Genomic DNA, 17,034 nt, shown 5'->3' on the forward strand with positions numbered 1-17,034 from the left:
ATGTTCATTACCATTTTAATAAATCTCTGCACACTGCTGTAAAGTCTTGACATCCTCCCTAAAACTGGTGCCTAACCACTGTTTCATAATGTTTGGTATAATTTCCTTACTTTTGGTCCTCCATGCCACTATTCATAAAGTCCAAGATACTATGTGATTTTTTAATGGCCTTCCCCATTTGTTGTACCACCTTCAAGTATTTGTGTACAGTGTAGACAAGAAACAGAATTGAAATATGGAAACCAAGGATGAGATGTCTGACACTGGGGCTTTTTCCTTGCTTTTCCTATACTGTAGTTCTTCGTTTGGGAGAGACAGTTCAGCCTCAAGTTATTTCTTGGTATATATGCAAAGATTGATACCTACTGAGGTCTTTATTCTGTTGCCGCATCACACTTAGCAATCAGACTGTAACAAAACTGCATGAAGTAAGGGCTGAGGGACATGATGATTATTGATGTCACTTCATAAATTGGTGTTCCTTTTATCACCTTCTGTACAGTCCTCTTGAACCTTCATGTTCAGCGTGTGATTAAACTCACGTTTAATAATGGGACCCAGCTCATCCAGTCATATCATTGGTGACGAGACTGTCCAATAGAAACTCAAATCTCAAGTTTAACATTCAAAACTGTATTTTCTCTAATTGGTTTTCTTTCATATCAGGCATTGTTTGAGGACTCATTAATATTTAATATTTAGCATTTAACAGTACAAATAACAGATGCAGAACTTTTGTTATATAATCACTAGCTTATTGGTTTCATTTTGAAAGGCATACATACGTATTAAAAAATATAAACACAAAACTAATCCTCAGCATTGGCGAATCACTCGAATGAATGAATGTTATTGGACTAAATTTTGAACAAGGGAAAGCAAATGTGAAATATGAACCTGAGCAACTGCAATCGATAGCTGTCTCATGGCGGAAGCTAACTCATGCTTCAATGACCATCTTCACTGTTGCTGGATCCTCGATATCCATTGAATGCAGAACCATCTGCTGGTAGTGTGTCTTCAATATCTTTTCCTTTAGCCTAAAGAAACAATGTGGTAATGATACAGCAATCTTCAACACTCTCTCAATATAGGACACACAAATCCTTCAGGCCCAGAGTTTGGACATTCAGCCTCTGGCACCTTCTCACCTTGCTCTGCAACGCTCCTTAAATGCCACCTCTCATCTTCAGTAATTTCAACCTCCATTTCAACTCATCATACTCTCTCACCTCTGAGTTCACTGCCCTCCTATCCTCCTTTAATCTCTCCTTCCATATAAAGTTGCCTATCCACATTCACAGACACAGTCTCAGCCTTGCCATCTCACATGGCCTCTCTCTTAGCATTGTGTTAATCACAGAGGCGGCCATCTCTGATCGCTTCCTTGAATCCTTTCCACTCTCATACTCTTCCTGCTCCAACTACTACTTCCTTCTATGTCCACCCTGGAAAAACTCTTCCACAAGTCACTTACAACTGTTGAACATCCCACTTTCCTTTCTGGCCTTCTTGTTCGCTGGTATTCTTAATGACTCTCTCTCTCCCCATGTAATGGACCCTCACCTTCAATTCAACTGCCATCATCCAACCGCTCAAAAAACCTACCCTTGATCCCTCTGTCCTTGCGAACTACACAGCCTATTTCCAACTTCCCTTTCCTCTCCTCAATGTGTTATTACCTCACAAATCCATGTTCCCACAACTCCACAGTTAAAGCCCTGTCACCAAGTTTCTGGCCTTGCCACAGTACCAAAAACAAAGGCATAGATGATATCCCATGTGGCTGTGGTGAACTATCCCTCCTCATTCTTAATGACCTGTCTTACAGTCTTCAACACCATCTTCCTCCACTGCTTCTCTTCCATTGTCTTGTTCCTTGGGATTGCACTCCCCTGGTTTCATTCTTATCTATCCAATTATATCCAGAGAATCACCTGCACTGGTTTCTCTTCCCACTCCCACAGTTACCTCTGCTGTCCCCCAGGGATCTATCCTCGGCCCCCCTCCTCTTTCTCATCTACATCCTGCACCTCAGCAACATCATCCAGGAACACATCAGGTTCCCACTTGTACCATGGCAACACAGCTCGACCTCACCACCAAGATTCTCAATCTTTCATCTGCCTTTGCTCCACTGTTGGGCCAACACCCAGCAAAAGATGAGCAGTAATTTCCTCCAAATGAATAATGGCGAGACCAAAGCCATCATCTTCAGTCCCCGCCAAAACCTCTGCTTCCTAATCACTGGCTCCATTCCCCTCTCTGGCAACTGAGAGATTGAATCAGACTGTTTGCAGCCTTGTCAAATTTGACCGAGCTGAGTTCTGACCCCAAATTCTTTCCGTCACCGAACGCAGCTCCTTCCATTTCTGTAACATTGCACTTCTTTGCCCCTGCCTCAGCTTATCTGCTGCAGAAACCCTCATTCATGCCTTTGTTCCCTCCAAACTCAACTACTTAAATGCTTTTCTGGCTCGTCTTGCACCCTCCATTAACTTGAGCTCATCCTGAAATCTGCAGCCCGTAAGATAACTCTCCCCAACGCCTGTTCATACTGACCTACATTGTCCCACAGTCCATACATGCATCAATTTTAAAATTCCCACCCTTGTTTTCAAATCTCTAAATGACCTCACTCCCGCAGCAAACTTACAGCCCTACAATCCTCAGAAATCTCTGCATATTTCCCAGTTCTGGCCTCTTGCACAACTCCGATTTTCATAACTTCACCATTTCCTTTAGCTGCTTTGGATCCAACCTCGAGTTCCTCCCTAAACATTTCTGCTTTGGTACCTCTCTCTCCTCCTTCAAGATTTCCCTTAAAACCTACTTTTTGACACCCGTGTTAACATCTCCTTATAAGGATATAGGAACAGAATAGGACATTCAGTCCCTTGAACCTATTCCACCATTCAATGAGATCATGACTGATCTAGATACCATTATGTGCATTGGTGTCAAATTTTATTTAATCTCTTCTGCAAAACTTTGGGATGATTTACTACATTAAGGGTGCTTTCTAAATAGCAGTTGCTGTTCTGGTTTTCACCAATCCCCCTATAGTTCCATCCCCTACCGGGATGGCCTGCGGAGTCTCCGTGTTTTCCTTGAATGGAGGCCCAACCAGTTCCCAGCCCCCATCACTCTCCTCCACCTGGCTGAACTTGTGCTCACATTGAACAACTTATCCTTCAACTCCACTCACTTCCTCCAAATAAAAGGTGTTTCTATTGCTTTGGGTATCCACGTGGGTCCTATCTTTGCCTGTCATTTTGTGGGATATGTGGAACATTCCTTGTTCAAATGAGGCCCCTCCCTCAGTTCTGTTCCTGGTACATTAATGACTGTATTCCCACTTCCTGCGGGAAACGCACTGTGGGACCAATGCCGTCGGCACTGTACTAGGAACTGAACTGGAAAATTTCATTGGCTTTGCTTCCAATTTCCACCTTTCTGTCGCCTTCACGTGGTCATTCCTGCATTTATCTTCCTTTCCTTGTTGTCTTTAACTCCATTTCTGTGGATAGGCTACTGACCAATATTCACTATAATCTCACTGACTCTGACAGCTACCTTGACTACACTTCCTCACACTCTGCTTTCTGTAAGGACTCTATTCCATTCTCAGTTTCTCTGTCACATCTGTTTGGACGATGTAATTCTCCTTGCCAGCACTTCTGATATGTATTTCTTTTTCCTCAGCCGAGGCCTCCCCTCACTGTGGTTGAGAGGGCCCTCGACCATGTCTGTTCTATTTCATGTATGAACCGGTTTCCCTTGTCCTCACTTTCCACCCCACTAGCCTCCCTATTCAGATCATCCTCCATCATTTCCCACACCTCCAGCCTGATATCATCACCGAACCCTTCTTCCCCATTCCGAAAGGACCATTCCCTGTGCACAAGCTTGGTCCACCTCTCAGTCACCTCCAACATCCTCTCCTTTTCCTTTGGCATCTTTCCAAGCAAGCACAGGAGATGCAACAACCTCTCTTTTCCTCCCATCTCGCCATCCAAGGCTCGAAACTTCTTCCACATGAAACAGTGATTTTTATTTATACTTCTTCCAATTTGGTTTAATGGATTCGCTGCTCATGATGTGGTCTCCTCTACATTGGAGAAACCAAATGCAGACTGGTGACTGGAACACTGCCATTCAGTCTGTAAGCCTGACTCCAAGCTCCCAATTGCCTTTCATTTTAATTCTCCAACTTTTTCCCACTCTGACCTTTCTGTTCTCAGCCTCCTGCAGTGTTCCAGCAAAGCTTAACACAAGCTTTATTGTTCAATTTGGCACTTTTCACCTCTCAGACTCAACAATGTATTCAACAATTTTGCATCATAACCTCTGCCCCGGTTTGTTTCCTTTTTCTTTGCTGGTTTGATTTTTTTTTCCTTTGTTTCTCTCATTTCCTCTTTGCTTTTGGATGACAGTTGTTCATCATCCTGCTCTAGGCACATCTTTTGTTTCTTTACTTGGCCCATTACCACTCCCTTTAGCCTTGCACCATGAAACCTTTTGTTATTTAATCTCTTCTGCCCTCCACCCTATCTCACTTGCTCAAAATCCATCATATTTCTAACTTGCCCCTGTTCTGATGAAAGGTTAACCACAAACATTCACTCCCTCCACCACCGGCGCACAGTGGCAGCAGTGTGTACCATCTACAAGATGCGCTGCAGGAACTCACCAAGGCTCCTTCGACAGCACCTTCCAATCCCACAAACACTACCATCTAGAAGGACAAGGGCAGTAGACACATGGGAACACCACCACCTGGAAGTTCCCCTCCAAGTCACTCACAATCCTGACTTGGAAATATGTCGCTATTCATTGACCGTCGCTGGGTCAAAATCCTGGAACTCCCTCCCTAACAGCACTGTGGGTGTACCTATGCCACATGGACTGCAGCTGTTCAAGGCAGCAGCTCACCACCACCTCCTCAAGGGCAATTAGGTATGGGCAACAAATGTTGGCCCAGCCAGTGATGCCCAAGTCCCATGAATGAATTTTTAAAAATGTTAAATCTGTGTCTCTATCCACAGATGCTGCCAGACCTGAGTATTTCCAGTATTTTTGGCTTTTATTTCAGATTTCCAGCTTCTATAGTATTTTGTTTTTGTATTTGTGTTCTTCTGATTGTTTTTGCAGTAGTGCCAAGTGCTCATGGATCATCTGAATTCTCATTTCATGACCATAAATGTCTTTAAACCACTTAATGGGGTATTCTATACAGCTGGATGGCTTTCTGGGCTCCCACCAACCATGCATTAGTAGGTCAGGAGGGTGTGGGGCAAGAAGACATTAACTCAAGATTCAGAACCAGAGTTCCGGTCTCTACATCTGCGGAGTGAGGTTCAAACACTGCACGTTCAGCCTCAGATGTAGGAATGCTACCATTGAGCCAAAGGTTCACCCCATCCCCTAGTGCTTATCATAGAAACATAGAAAAAAAATTTTTTTTGCATTAATTCACGGGATGTGGGCTTTGCTGGCTAGGTCAGCATTTATTGCCCATCCCTAGTTGCCCTTGAGAAGGTGGTGGTGAGCTGCCTTCTTGAGCTGCTGCAGTCCATGTGGTGTAGGTACACCCACAGTGCTGTTAGGGAGGGAGTTACAGGATTTTCACCCAGCGATAGTGAAGGAACGGCAATATATTTCCAAGTCAGGATGGTGAGTGACTTGGCAGGAAACTTCTAGGTGGTGGTGTTCCCATCTATCTGCTGCCCTTGTCCTTCTAGATGGTAGTGGCCGTGGGTTTGGAAGGTGCTGTCAAAGAGCCTTGGTGAATTCCTGCAGTGCATCTTGTAGATGGTACACATTGCTGCTACTGTGCATCAGTGGTAGAAGGAGTGAATGTTTGTGGATGTGATGCCAATCAAGTGGGCTGCTTTATCCTGGACGGTGTCCAGCTTCTTGAGTGTTGTGGGAGCTGCACTCATCCAGGCAAGTGGGGAATATTCCATCATACTCCTGACTTTTGCCTTGTAGATGGTCAACAGGCTTTGGGGAGTCAGGTAGTGAGTTACTCATCGCACAGTTCCTAGCCTCTGACCCGCTTTTATAGCCACAGTATTTATACAGCTAGTCCAGTTCAGTTTCTGGTCAATGGTAACCCCCAGGATGTTGATAGTGGGGGATTCAGTGATGATAACGCCATTGAAAAATAAGGGGCGATGGTCGGATTCTCTCTTGTTGGAGATGGTCATTGCCTGGCACTTGTGTGGCGTGAATGTTACTTGCCACTTGTCGGCCCAAGCCTGGATATTGTCCCAGTCTTGCTGCATTTGGACATGGACTGTTTCAGTATCTGAGGAGTCGTGAATGGTGCTATACATTGTGCAAGCATCAGCAAACATCCCCACTTCTGACCTTATAATGGAAGGAAGGTCATTGATGAAGTAGTTGAAGATGGTTGGGCTGAGGGCACTACCCTGAGGAGCTCCTGCAGTGGTGTCCTGGAGCTGAGATGACTGACCTCCAACAACCACAACCATCTTCCTTTGTGCTAGGTATGACACCAACCAGTGGAGAGTTATCACCCTGATTCCCATTGACTCCAGTTTTGCTAGGGTTCCTTGATGCCACACTTGGTCAAATGTAGCGTTGATGTCAAGGGCAGTCATTCTCACCTCACCTTGCGAGATTAGCTCCTTTGTCCATGTTTGGACCAAGGCTGTAATGAGGTCAGGAGCTGAGCGGCCCTGGCAGAACCCAAATTGGGCGTCAGTGAGCAGGTTATTGCTAAGCAAGTGCCACTTGATAGCACTGTTGATGACCCCTTCCATTACTTTACTGATGATCGAGAGTAGACTGATGGGGTGGTGATTAGCTGGGTTGGATTTGTCCTGCTTTTTGTGTACAGGACATACATGGACAATTTTCCACATAGCCAAGTAGATGCCAGTAGCTGTACTGGAACAGCTTGGCTAGGGGGCGTGGCAAGTTCTGAAGCACAAGTCTTCAGTACTATTGCCAGAATATTGTCAGGGCCCATAGCCTTTGCAGTATCCATTGCCTTCAGTCATTTCTTGATATCACGTGGACTGAATCAAATTGGTTGAAGACTGGCATCTGTGATGCTGGGGACCTCTGGAGGATCATCTACTCGGCACTTCTGGCTTAAAATTGTAGCAAATGCTTCAGCCTTATCTTTTACATTGATGTGCTGGACTCCTCCATCATAAGGGATGGGGATTTTTGTGGAGCCTCCTCCTCCAGTGAGTTGTTTAACTGCCCAAAACCATTCACTGGATGTGGTAGGGCTGCAGAGCTTAGATCTGGTCCGTTGGTTGTGGGGTCACTTAGTTCTGTCTATCACTTGTTGCTTATGCTGTTTGGCACGCTAGTAGTCCTGTGTTATAGCTTCACCAGGTTGACACCTCATTTTTAGGTATACCTGGTGCTGCTCCTGGCACACCCTCCTGCACTCTTCATTTAACCAGGGTTGATCCCCTGGCTTGATGGTAATGTTAGAGCGGGGGATATGGCGAGTCATGAGTTACAGTTTGTGTTCAAGTACAATTCTGCTGCTACTGATGGCCCACAGCACCTCATGGGTGCCCCAGTCTCGAGTTGCTAGATCTTTTCAAAATCTATCCCATTTATCACGGCGGTAATGCCACACAACACGATGGAGGGTATCCTCAATGTGAAGGCGGGACTTCGTCTCCACAAGGACTGTCCAGTGGTCACTCCCACCGATACTGTCATGGACAGATGCATGTGCAGCAGGCAGGTTGGTGAGGATGAGGTGAAGTGTGAGGAGAAGTAGTAGGTCATTTGGTCCTTCAAGCCTGCTCTGCCATTCAATATGATCATGGCTGATCCTTTATCTCAAGGCCATATTCCTGCACTCTCCCCATATCCCTTGACACCTTTAGAGTCCAGAAATCTATCTACTTCCTTCTTAAATATATTCAGTGACTTGGCCTCCAGAGCCTTCTGTGGTAGAGGAATCCATAGATTCATCACCCTCTGAGTGAAGAAGTTTCTCCTCATCTCAATCCCAAATGGTCTACCCCGTATCCTGAGACTGTGATCCCCCTTGTCCTAGACCCCCCAGCCAGAGGAAACATCATCCCTGCATCCAGTCTGTCCATCCCTGCCAGAATTTTATACGTTTTAATGAGATCTCCCCTCATTCTTCTAAATTCTAGCAAATACAGGCCAATTGGCCCAATCTCCCCTCATACGACAATCCTGCCATCCCAGGAATAAGTCTGGTGAACCTTCGCTGCACTCCTTCTATGGAAAATATACCCTTTCTTAGGTAAGGAGACCAAAACTGCACACAATACTCCAGGTGTGGTCTCACCAAGGCCTGTACAACTGCACTACGACATCTTTGCTCCTGTACTCAAGCCCTCTCACAATGAAGGCCAACATACCATTTTGCCTTCTTGACTGCTTGCTATACCTGCATGCTTGCTCTCAATGATTGGTGTATAAGGACACCCAGGTCCCTTTGTACATCAACATTTCCCAATCTATCGCCATTTAAATAATACTCTGCCATTCTGTTTTGCCTACCAAAGTGGATAACTTCACACTTATCCACGTTACACTGCATCTGCCATGTATTTGCTCACTCACTCAACCTAAATTGCCTTGAAGACTCTTAACACCCTCCTCATCATTCATATTCCCACCAAGCTTCATGTAAACTGCAGTTAGTTTTACTTTAGCTGAAACCAACAGATGACACTGCAGTTTTAACTAGAAATCTGCAGGGGACAGCATCAATGGAACCGGTCTGAACCTATAATAACATTAACAAAATACAAAAGATCCTGTCACGGATTTCAGTTCTAGTTAAAAGTTGAGAAAGAAATTAAACTTACCCGTGCAGTTACAGGCACCACTATTGTCTCGATATTTGATACTTTCCACTCAGTCGAGCAATGCATCATATTTAAAATTCTCATCCTTTTGTTCAAATCCCTTTCGGGCTTCACCCCTCGTTATCTCTAACTTCTTCCATCCCTACAACCCTCCGAGAACTCTGTGTTCCTCTAATACTGCGCCTTTGAGCATTCCCAACATTGGTGGCCATGCCTTCTGCTAAATTCCCTCCCTAAATCTCTCTGTCTCTCCCCTTTTAGGACTGAGGAGTGGAGAAATTTCTTCACTCAAAGGGCTGTGAATTGTTGGAGCTCACTATCCCAGTGAGTTGTGGATATTCACTTGTTAAATATATTCGAGACAGAGATCGATTGATTTTTGGATACGAAGGAATTAAGGGATATAGGGATAGCGAGGGAGGTCAGAGTTTAATATAAAAGGTCAGCCATGATTTTATTGAATGGTGGAGGTGATTTGAAGGGTCAGGTGGCCTACTCCAGCTCCTAATTATTATGTTCTTAAAAACCCTCCTTAGAATCTACCTGTTGGACCAAGCTTTCAGTCACCCATCCTGATATTTCCTCCAATCATTTCCAATTCTTGTTTGATTTTGATCCTGTGAAGTGACTTGGGGCATATTACTATGTTAAAGCAGCTAAATAAATACAAGCTATTGTTGACTCCAGAGTGCCAAAGGCTGTAAATACGAAAAGGAATTGACTTCAGGTTAGTACGGTTGAAGTTTGTGATTCAGCAAAGTCCTCTGAAAATGTTAGCATTTTGTGTTAACATATAGCAGATATGGGGTTGCAAAAACTGTAGTGTAAGGGTATCTGACATAGCAAGGGTTAATGTGGGACTGGAAAATAGTACCGCCCACAATGTGATGCAAAGAGACACATGACCTGAGACTGGAGTCAGTTGGTCTCCAGCCAGGGCTGGACAGAGACCTGTGTAGAAGCAAGCAAAGAGTTAGCTCATAGCTTGGGCTATATCTTGTATATATGTACATAGTTACCTGTTCTCAATAAACACTTAATGTTAGACCATACAAGACACAGAACCTCTTCCTGACATCTACTGAACATGCAACATTCAACAGAAGCCACCTCCGTCAGACAGAATTCTTGAGGTACCACTCAGCTGGAATCCAGGCATCCTGTATTCAATGCTCAGTACCTAACACCACATTCGTAAAGATAACTTTTCCAACTGTTGAGTGTAACACATACAAGATGAGCCTGAGTGGATCCAATTTCCCATTCGGGCTCAAGATTTTATCCAGGTCCTTAGGTAACAGCAGTGAGGAATGCTAGTTGCTTCCCCACACAGAGCAAAGTAGCATCACCATTGGCCACTTTCCTAAGCCACCTACCGGATTGTAAGAGTTCTACAAGAACACCTGTGGAACATACTGGGAACCCGGAGCATGGGTGGCAGGGATGGTGGATTTAAAGCTGCATAGGGAAAACCTTTAACAGTGGTGGTGGTGGGGGATGGCTGCGGAGATAATAAAATGGGAGAAAGGTTCATGGCAAGAAATCATCAGGACCTGAGCGCTTTTGCCACTGCCTGGTTTCTTACCATCTGATGTTCTCCACATCCTCAATGGTGTCTGGTAAAGTCAATCCCTTTGTTTCAGGCAAGAGCAACACTAGGCTGCCAGCAATCAAACCAATCACCCCTGGGAATGAATGGACAGAACAAAGAAAAAATTTAGTGCAAACTAGACAAATGGATTAGTTCAAATTAAATTTGAAGAACATTCTCTTAGGAATATTACTGAATTTCTTTCTGACACACAGTTGAATTGAACATTAGGAAAACACATTTTTATATATTTTATTCTGTAGCAACGCTGAATTCTGAAACAGAAGTGAGGAATGTATGTCTGCAGGAAAAAACGGTATATGACTGATACTGAATTGTACAGTTCTTGGAGTCATTCTGTCAGTTTATGATCTCACAAAGATTAGGTAAATGTTAAGTTTCTTTAAATTTGGCTGAATAAAGTGAAGAAAATGTTATGTATTTACAGACTAAACAACATTCAACAGCACATGATGAGTGGCTGAATATAACAATCTAGCAACCCAAATGTCCTAAAGTCAATTCCTAACATGATATATTGAAATTTAATTCAATAAATCTGTTTATTTATTGAACCTGCACCAGAAAAATGGCTATGAAATCTTTGCAAATTGCTACAAAAACAGACTTCTGAGAATGGACTACATAGTCAGGCCGCCTTGTAGATCCAGTCTCTTCATTGTGTGGTTGACTCAATATCTTTAGGGAAACTAGGGATGACCAATGGAGACAGCTCTGCCAATGTTACCCACATCACAAGAATAACAAACTATTCAAACTTTATAGACGTGATCAGTTATTTGTATTCTGAAACTCAATGCAAGTCTTTTATTTTTTCTTATTTTATGCTTTTGTTAGATCTTTTCACCTCATATTATTTATACATTATTTGGTCCGCTTTTATATCTATGCATCTTCTTGATCAAGCCTGGGTTGTTTCTATTAAGCAGTTGGCAAGGCATCCTCTCCATCCCCTCCTCTCCTTAACTTTTGCCTCCAAGTTTCCCAACTTTGCTAAAATGCCTGTTCACCATCCAGCCTTCAGTTCCGACAAAGGATCATAACCCGGTTCTCCTCCTTATGGATGCTAACTGACCTGCTGAGGATTACCAGAGTTATTTGTATTTTAGCCAGTGTCGCTGGGTTTACCTGTTACTCAAGTACCATCTGTTATACATACTTTAACTGTTGTTCCGTATCGATTAACATAATACAACACATGGGAAAAATAAGTTGTAACTGGTTTTACATTGACCTTAAGTAACCTTTTTTGATGCTAACATAACACATGTCACTCACCTTCCAGATTTGTGACTTGTTGAGTTCGACACAACCTACAGGATAGGTTGGTATGTTTAATTCACTTGTGTTAATTCCAGGCATATGTCCTTTAAAGTTGAGCTTGCTTTATGCTGTGCCACTCCACTGAAAATTGGCATTCTCGGCTTTTCTAGTTTTGCCCAACTACTTGTCACTTGCTAAGTAGTCATTGCCACAAACTCTGTGCCAATCCGTTTCACAGAACAACAACTTATCATTTATAAGCACCGTTAACATAGTGAAACATACCAAGGTGCTTCACAGAGGTATTATCGAAACAAAATTCAACATCAAGCTACTACATAAGGTTCATAAGGAGATATTACAGCTGACCAAAGCTTGGTCAAAGAGATAGGCTTTAATAAGGAACATCTTAAAGGGGGAGAGAGAGGTGGAGTTGTGAGGAAGTTTAGCAAGGGGATTCCAGTGCTTGTGGCCTTGGCAGCTGAAGGCACAGCCACCAAAGGTGGAATGAGCAAAATTGGGGACGCACAAGAGGCCAGAATTTTTGGGGAGATCTTTGGGGTTGGAGGTGGCTACACAGATTGGGAGGGATGAGGCCTCGGAGCAATTTGAGAACAAGAACGAGGATTTTAAAAATAGAGGCATTGCCAGTCCGGGAGATTTTTATTCATTCACCATGGGATGTGGGCATCGCGGGTCAGGCCAGCATTTATTGCCCGTCCCTAATTGCCCTTGAAAAGATGGTGGTGAGCTACCAGATAAGATAGGTCAACAAGTACAGGGACAATGGTCAGGGTTAGGATAGGTAGAGGTTGGATGATCTCAAGTTTATGCAAGGTGACACTTGGGTGGCCAGCAAGGGGTGGGTTAGAATAGTCAAGCCTAGTGGTAACAAACGCATGGATGAGGTTTTCGACAACAGATGGACTGATACGGGGTGGAGAGGGGCAATGTTAGGGAGGTGGACGTAGACAGAGGATATGGGATCAGAAGTTCAGCTCAGGGTCAAATAGGACACCAAGGTTTTGATCAGTCTCTGCTTTTAGCCTCAGACAATTGCCAGGGAGGGGGATGGAGCTGGTGGTTAAAGAATGGAATTTGTGGCTGAGACTGCAGGCAATTGGTTTTGTCTGCCCAAGTTTAATTGGAGGAAATTTCCGCTCATCCAGGACTGAATGTCGGACAAGCAACATAACAAATCTGAGAAGGCCTGATCTGAAGAAGAGTCATACGTTCTCGAGAAACATTATCTCTGTCTCTCTATCTCTCCACAGATGCTGTTAGACCTGCTGAGTTTTTCCAGCATTTTTTGTTTTTGTTTCAGATTTCCAGCATCCGCAGCATTTTGCCTTTATAACAAATCTGAGGTAGGGGAGAGATCGCGGGAGATAGCAGTAGACATCATCAGTGTACGTGTGGAACCTGACATTGATTTTTTGTTAATGTCGCTGAGGTGCAGCATGTAGATGAAATGTAGAGTGAGATCCAGGATAGATCCTTGGGAGACACCAGAAGTAACAGTGTGGGAGTGGGAAGAGAAGTTATGAACGTTGATTCCCTGGTGACAACTAGATAGGTAGGAATGAAACAGAAAATGCTGAAAATAGGCCACATCTATAAGGAGAGAAACAGTTAAAGATTCAGATTGATAGTCTTTTGTCAGAGCTGGAAAAAGTTAAAGATGATGATACAAGGACTAGGGAACACAGATTAAAGAGGTTTGGGCATGAGATGCAGTAGGGATGTGAGGAAGAATTTTTTACACAGTGAGTGATAATAAATAAATTTGTATGGCTGTGGAAGCAGTTATAGTTTAATGTTGAGGTTAACAGTCCATTTAACAGCTTCAGCTGATGCAGTGTGAATGGTTGAAATGCCACCAGGAATGGATCTGTCAGGGCAGAAGTTCAGTATGTGGGCGATGGTCTGACTTGGATGGCCAGAGTCACAATTTGAGCTGTTTCTCATGTTCTATTTGTGGAGCAAATGGCCACAGCTTGCCTGGCCTGTTCTCAAGCAGTCGAGGGTTATCCAGGTTTTCTGCGGAAGGTTGGGATCTGGGACTTCACTCGGGTCACTTACCAGGTTGTGGTTGGTGATGTTTGCAGTCATCCAGGAAGTGCGACTGCTCATGATCTAGAACTCGCTGCCTACAATGCTGCTGGAAGCAGAGACAACGAATGATTTCAAAAGTAAACTGATGGGTCTTGGAAGGAAATAAGCATTCAGAGTTATGGTGATAGAATGGGGGAATGGGGCTGACTGGATTGCTCCACAGAGAGTCGGCATGAACTCGATGGGTCAAAGGGCAAAAAAAATCTAAGAGCCTATTCACACTAGCCTATTCACACTGCCTTTCTCATCCCTGGTCTAAATGTTATGTTACATAGAATATACAGCACAGAAACAGGCCATTCGGCCCAACCAGTCCATGCAGGCATTTAAGCTCCCTTATCTAACTATCAGTATAACCCTCATTTTCCTTCCTTCATGCTTACCTAGCCTTTGCTTCAATGTATCTATACTGTTAGCCTCAGTCACTCCCTGTGGTAGCGAGTTCCACATTCTCACCACTCTCTGGCCACTCTGGGGAAAGTAAGTTCTCTTTGATTTCTTGGTGACATGCTCATATTAATAGCTTCTAGTTTTGGTTTTCCCCACTAGGGGAACCTCTGTGTCTACTCGAACAAAACCTTTCATAATGTTAAAGATCTCTGTTTGGACCTGAGCCTTTTGATTGACAAGGGAGTCAAGGGTTAAGGGGAGACAGGCAGGAAAGTAGAGTTAAGGCCACAATCAGATCAGCCATGCTCTTATTGAATGGCAGGATCGATGGACTGAATGGCCTACTCCTGCTCCTATTTCTTACAATCTTATGATCTATTTTAAAGAGAACAGGGACCCAAGCCTGTACATCCTTTCCTGATGGGTGTCTAACCTCACTTTTCTGGTCTCATTATATTACCCGGGCCTCAAAAGTTAGGGTTTTGTGAAACCCACCTCTATTCTGGCAGCATAAATTCACGGACTACATAACTCAGCATTTGTAAATCTCCAATTATTTTTATTTATTTAGACTGTGGAGTTTCATTTTTTTGCCAGATAAATTCTGGTAATTTTGCAGTGATCTATTCCATAAGCACTAAAGCTATTGAAGTTCAGAAATCCAAAGAATATCAGGACTCAAGTTATAGTGCAAGCCCCTAGGATGTAAGGATTGGGAGTAAGCCATTCAGCACCCAATTCCACCCAAGTCTGCTCTCCCATTCTGTTAGATCATGGCTGACCTGTACCTCAATACCATATATCCACCTTTGGTTCCATGTCCTTTGATATCCTTATCTTGAATATTTTACTTGACCTACCATCCGTGACCTTTTGGGGTAGAGAGTTCCAGATATACACTACTGTCTTTGTGAAGAAATCATCCCCGGTTTCATTTTTGAATGGCCCAGTGTGCTCATTTTGAGATTATGCAGCCTTGTGCTGGATTCCCCACCATAGGAAACAGTTTCTATCTATCTACCATAGCAACTCCCTTTATCATTTTAAACACTTCACTGAGATCACTCTTCTAAACTCAAGGAAATACAACCCAAGTTTATGCAACTGGCTTTCATAATTTAACCCTTTAAACAGGTATAATTCTGATGAATTTGCAATGAATTCCCTCCAAGGCCAAAATATCCTTCCTGAGCAAAAACAGAATTACCTGGAAAAACTCAGCAGGTCTGGCAGCATCGGCGGAGAAGAAAAGAGTTGACGTTTCGAGTCCTCATGACCCTTCAACAGAACTGAGTAATATTAGGAGAGGGGTGAAATATAAGCTGGTTTAAGGTGGGGGGGGGGGGGGGGCGGGGGGGAGTTGCGGGGGGGGGGTGGGGGTGGTTGTAGGGACAAGCAAGCAGTGATAGGAGCAGATAATCAAAAGATGTCACAGACAAAGGAACAAAGACGTGTAAAAGGTGGTGATATTATCTAAGAGAATGTGCTAATTAAGAATGGATGGCAGGACACTTAAGGTACAGCCCTAGTGGGGGTGGGGTGGAAAGACTGACAGGGCATTACAGGTATAGATTTAAAAATAATGGAAATAGGTGGGAAAAGAAAAATCTATATAAATTATTGGAAAAAACAAAGGGAGAGGGAAGAAACGGAAAGGGGGTGGGGATGGAGGAAGGAGTTCAAGATCTAAAGTTGTTGAATTCAATATTCAGTCCGGAAGGCTATAAAGCGCCTAGTCGGAAGATGAGGTGCTGTTCCTCCAGTTTGCGTTGGGCTTCACTGGAACAATGCAGCAAGCCAAGGACAGACATGTGGGCAAGAGAGCAGGGTGGAGTGTTAAAATGGCAAGTGACAGGGAGGTTTGGGTCTTTCTTGCGGACAGACCGCAGGTGTTCTGCAAAGCGGTCGCCCAGTTTACGTTTACCCTATCATGTTTCGCCTTCTCCTCCCTCCCAGAAACATGATAGGGTTCCCCTTGTCCTCACTTATCACCCCACCAGCCTCCGCATTCAAAGGATCATCCTCCGCCATTTCCGCCAACTCCAGCATGATGCCACCACCAAACACATCTTCCCTTCACCCCCCCGGTGGCATTCCGTAGGGATCGTTCCCTCCGGGACACCCTGGTCCACTCCTCCATCACCCCCTACTCCTCAACCCCCACCTATGGCACCTCCCCATGCCCACGCAGAAGATGCAACACCTGCCCCTTCACTTCCCCTCTCCTCACCGTCCAAGGGCCCAAACACTCCTTTCAAGTGAAGCAGCATTTCACTTGCATTTCCCCTAACTTAGTCTACTGCATTCGTTGCTCCCAATGCGGTCTCCTCTACATTGGAGAAACCAAACATAAACTGTAATGCCCTGTCAGTCTTTCCACCCCACCCCCACTAGAGCTGTACCTTGAGTGTCCTGCCATCCATTCTTAATTAGCACATTCACTTAGATAATATCACCACCTTCAACACCTCTTTGTTCCTTTGTCTGTGACATCTTTTGATTATCTGCTCCTATCACTGCTTGCTTGTCCCTACAACCACCCCCGAACTTCTCTCCCCCCTACCTTAAACCAGCTTATATTTCACCCCTCTCCTAATATTACTCAATTCTGTTGAAGGGTCATGAGGACTCGAAACGTCAACTCTTTTCTTCTCCGCCAATGCTGCCAGACCTGCTGAGTTTTTCCAGGTAATTCTGTTATTGTTTTGGATTTCCAGCATCCGCAGTAGTTTTTTGTTTTTATCCTTCCTGAGATTTGGCTGCCAGAACTGAACACAATACCCCAGATGGGGTTTGACTGAGGCTCTG

At 44.1% G+C, this 17,034-nt stretch overlaps 1 protein-coding gene across 1 annotated transcript in view; it reads right to left on the reverse strand.

Moving 5' to 3' along the window:
* Positions 1-654: 654 nt before the first annotated feature.
* Positions 655-17,034, reverse strand: part of LOC144689559 (solute carrier family 22 member 2-like) — a 40,863-nt gene continuing 24,483 nt past the window's right edge. The window contains exons 10-11 of the mRNA XM_078556735.1: positions 10,432-10,531; positions 655-1,040 (exon numbers count right to left, since the gene is read on the reverse strand). Coding sequence (XP_078412861.1) covers positions 941-1,040; positions 10,432-10,531 — 200 coding nt within the window. The 3' untranslated portion in view covers positions 655-940. The remainder of the gene's footprint in view (positions 1,041-10,431; positions 10,532-17,034) is intronic.

Source organism: Cetorhinus maximus, chromosome 14 (genome assembly GCF_964194155.1).
Source record: "Cetorhinus maximus chromosome 14, sCetMax3.hap1.1, whole genome shotgun sequence".
NCBI classification, from domain to species: Eukaryota; Metazoa; Chordata; class Chondrichthyes; order Lamniformes; family Cetorhinidae; genus Cetorhinus; species Cetorhinus maximus.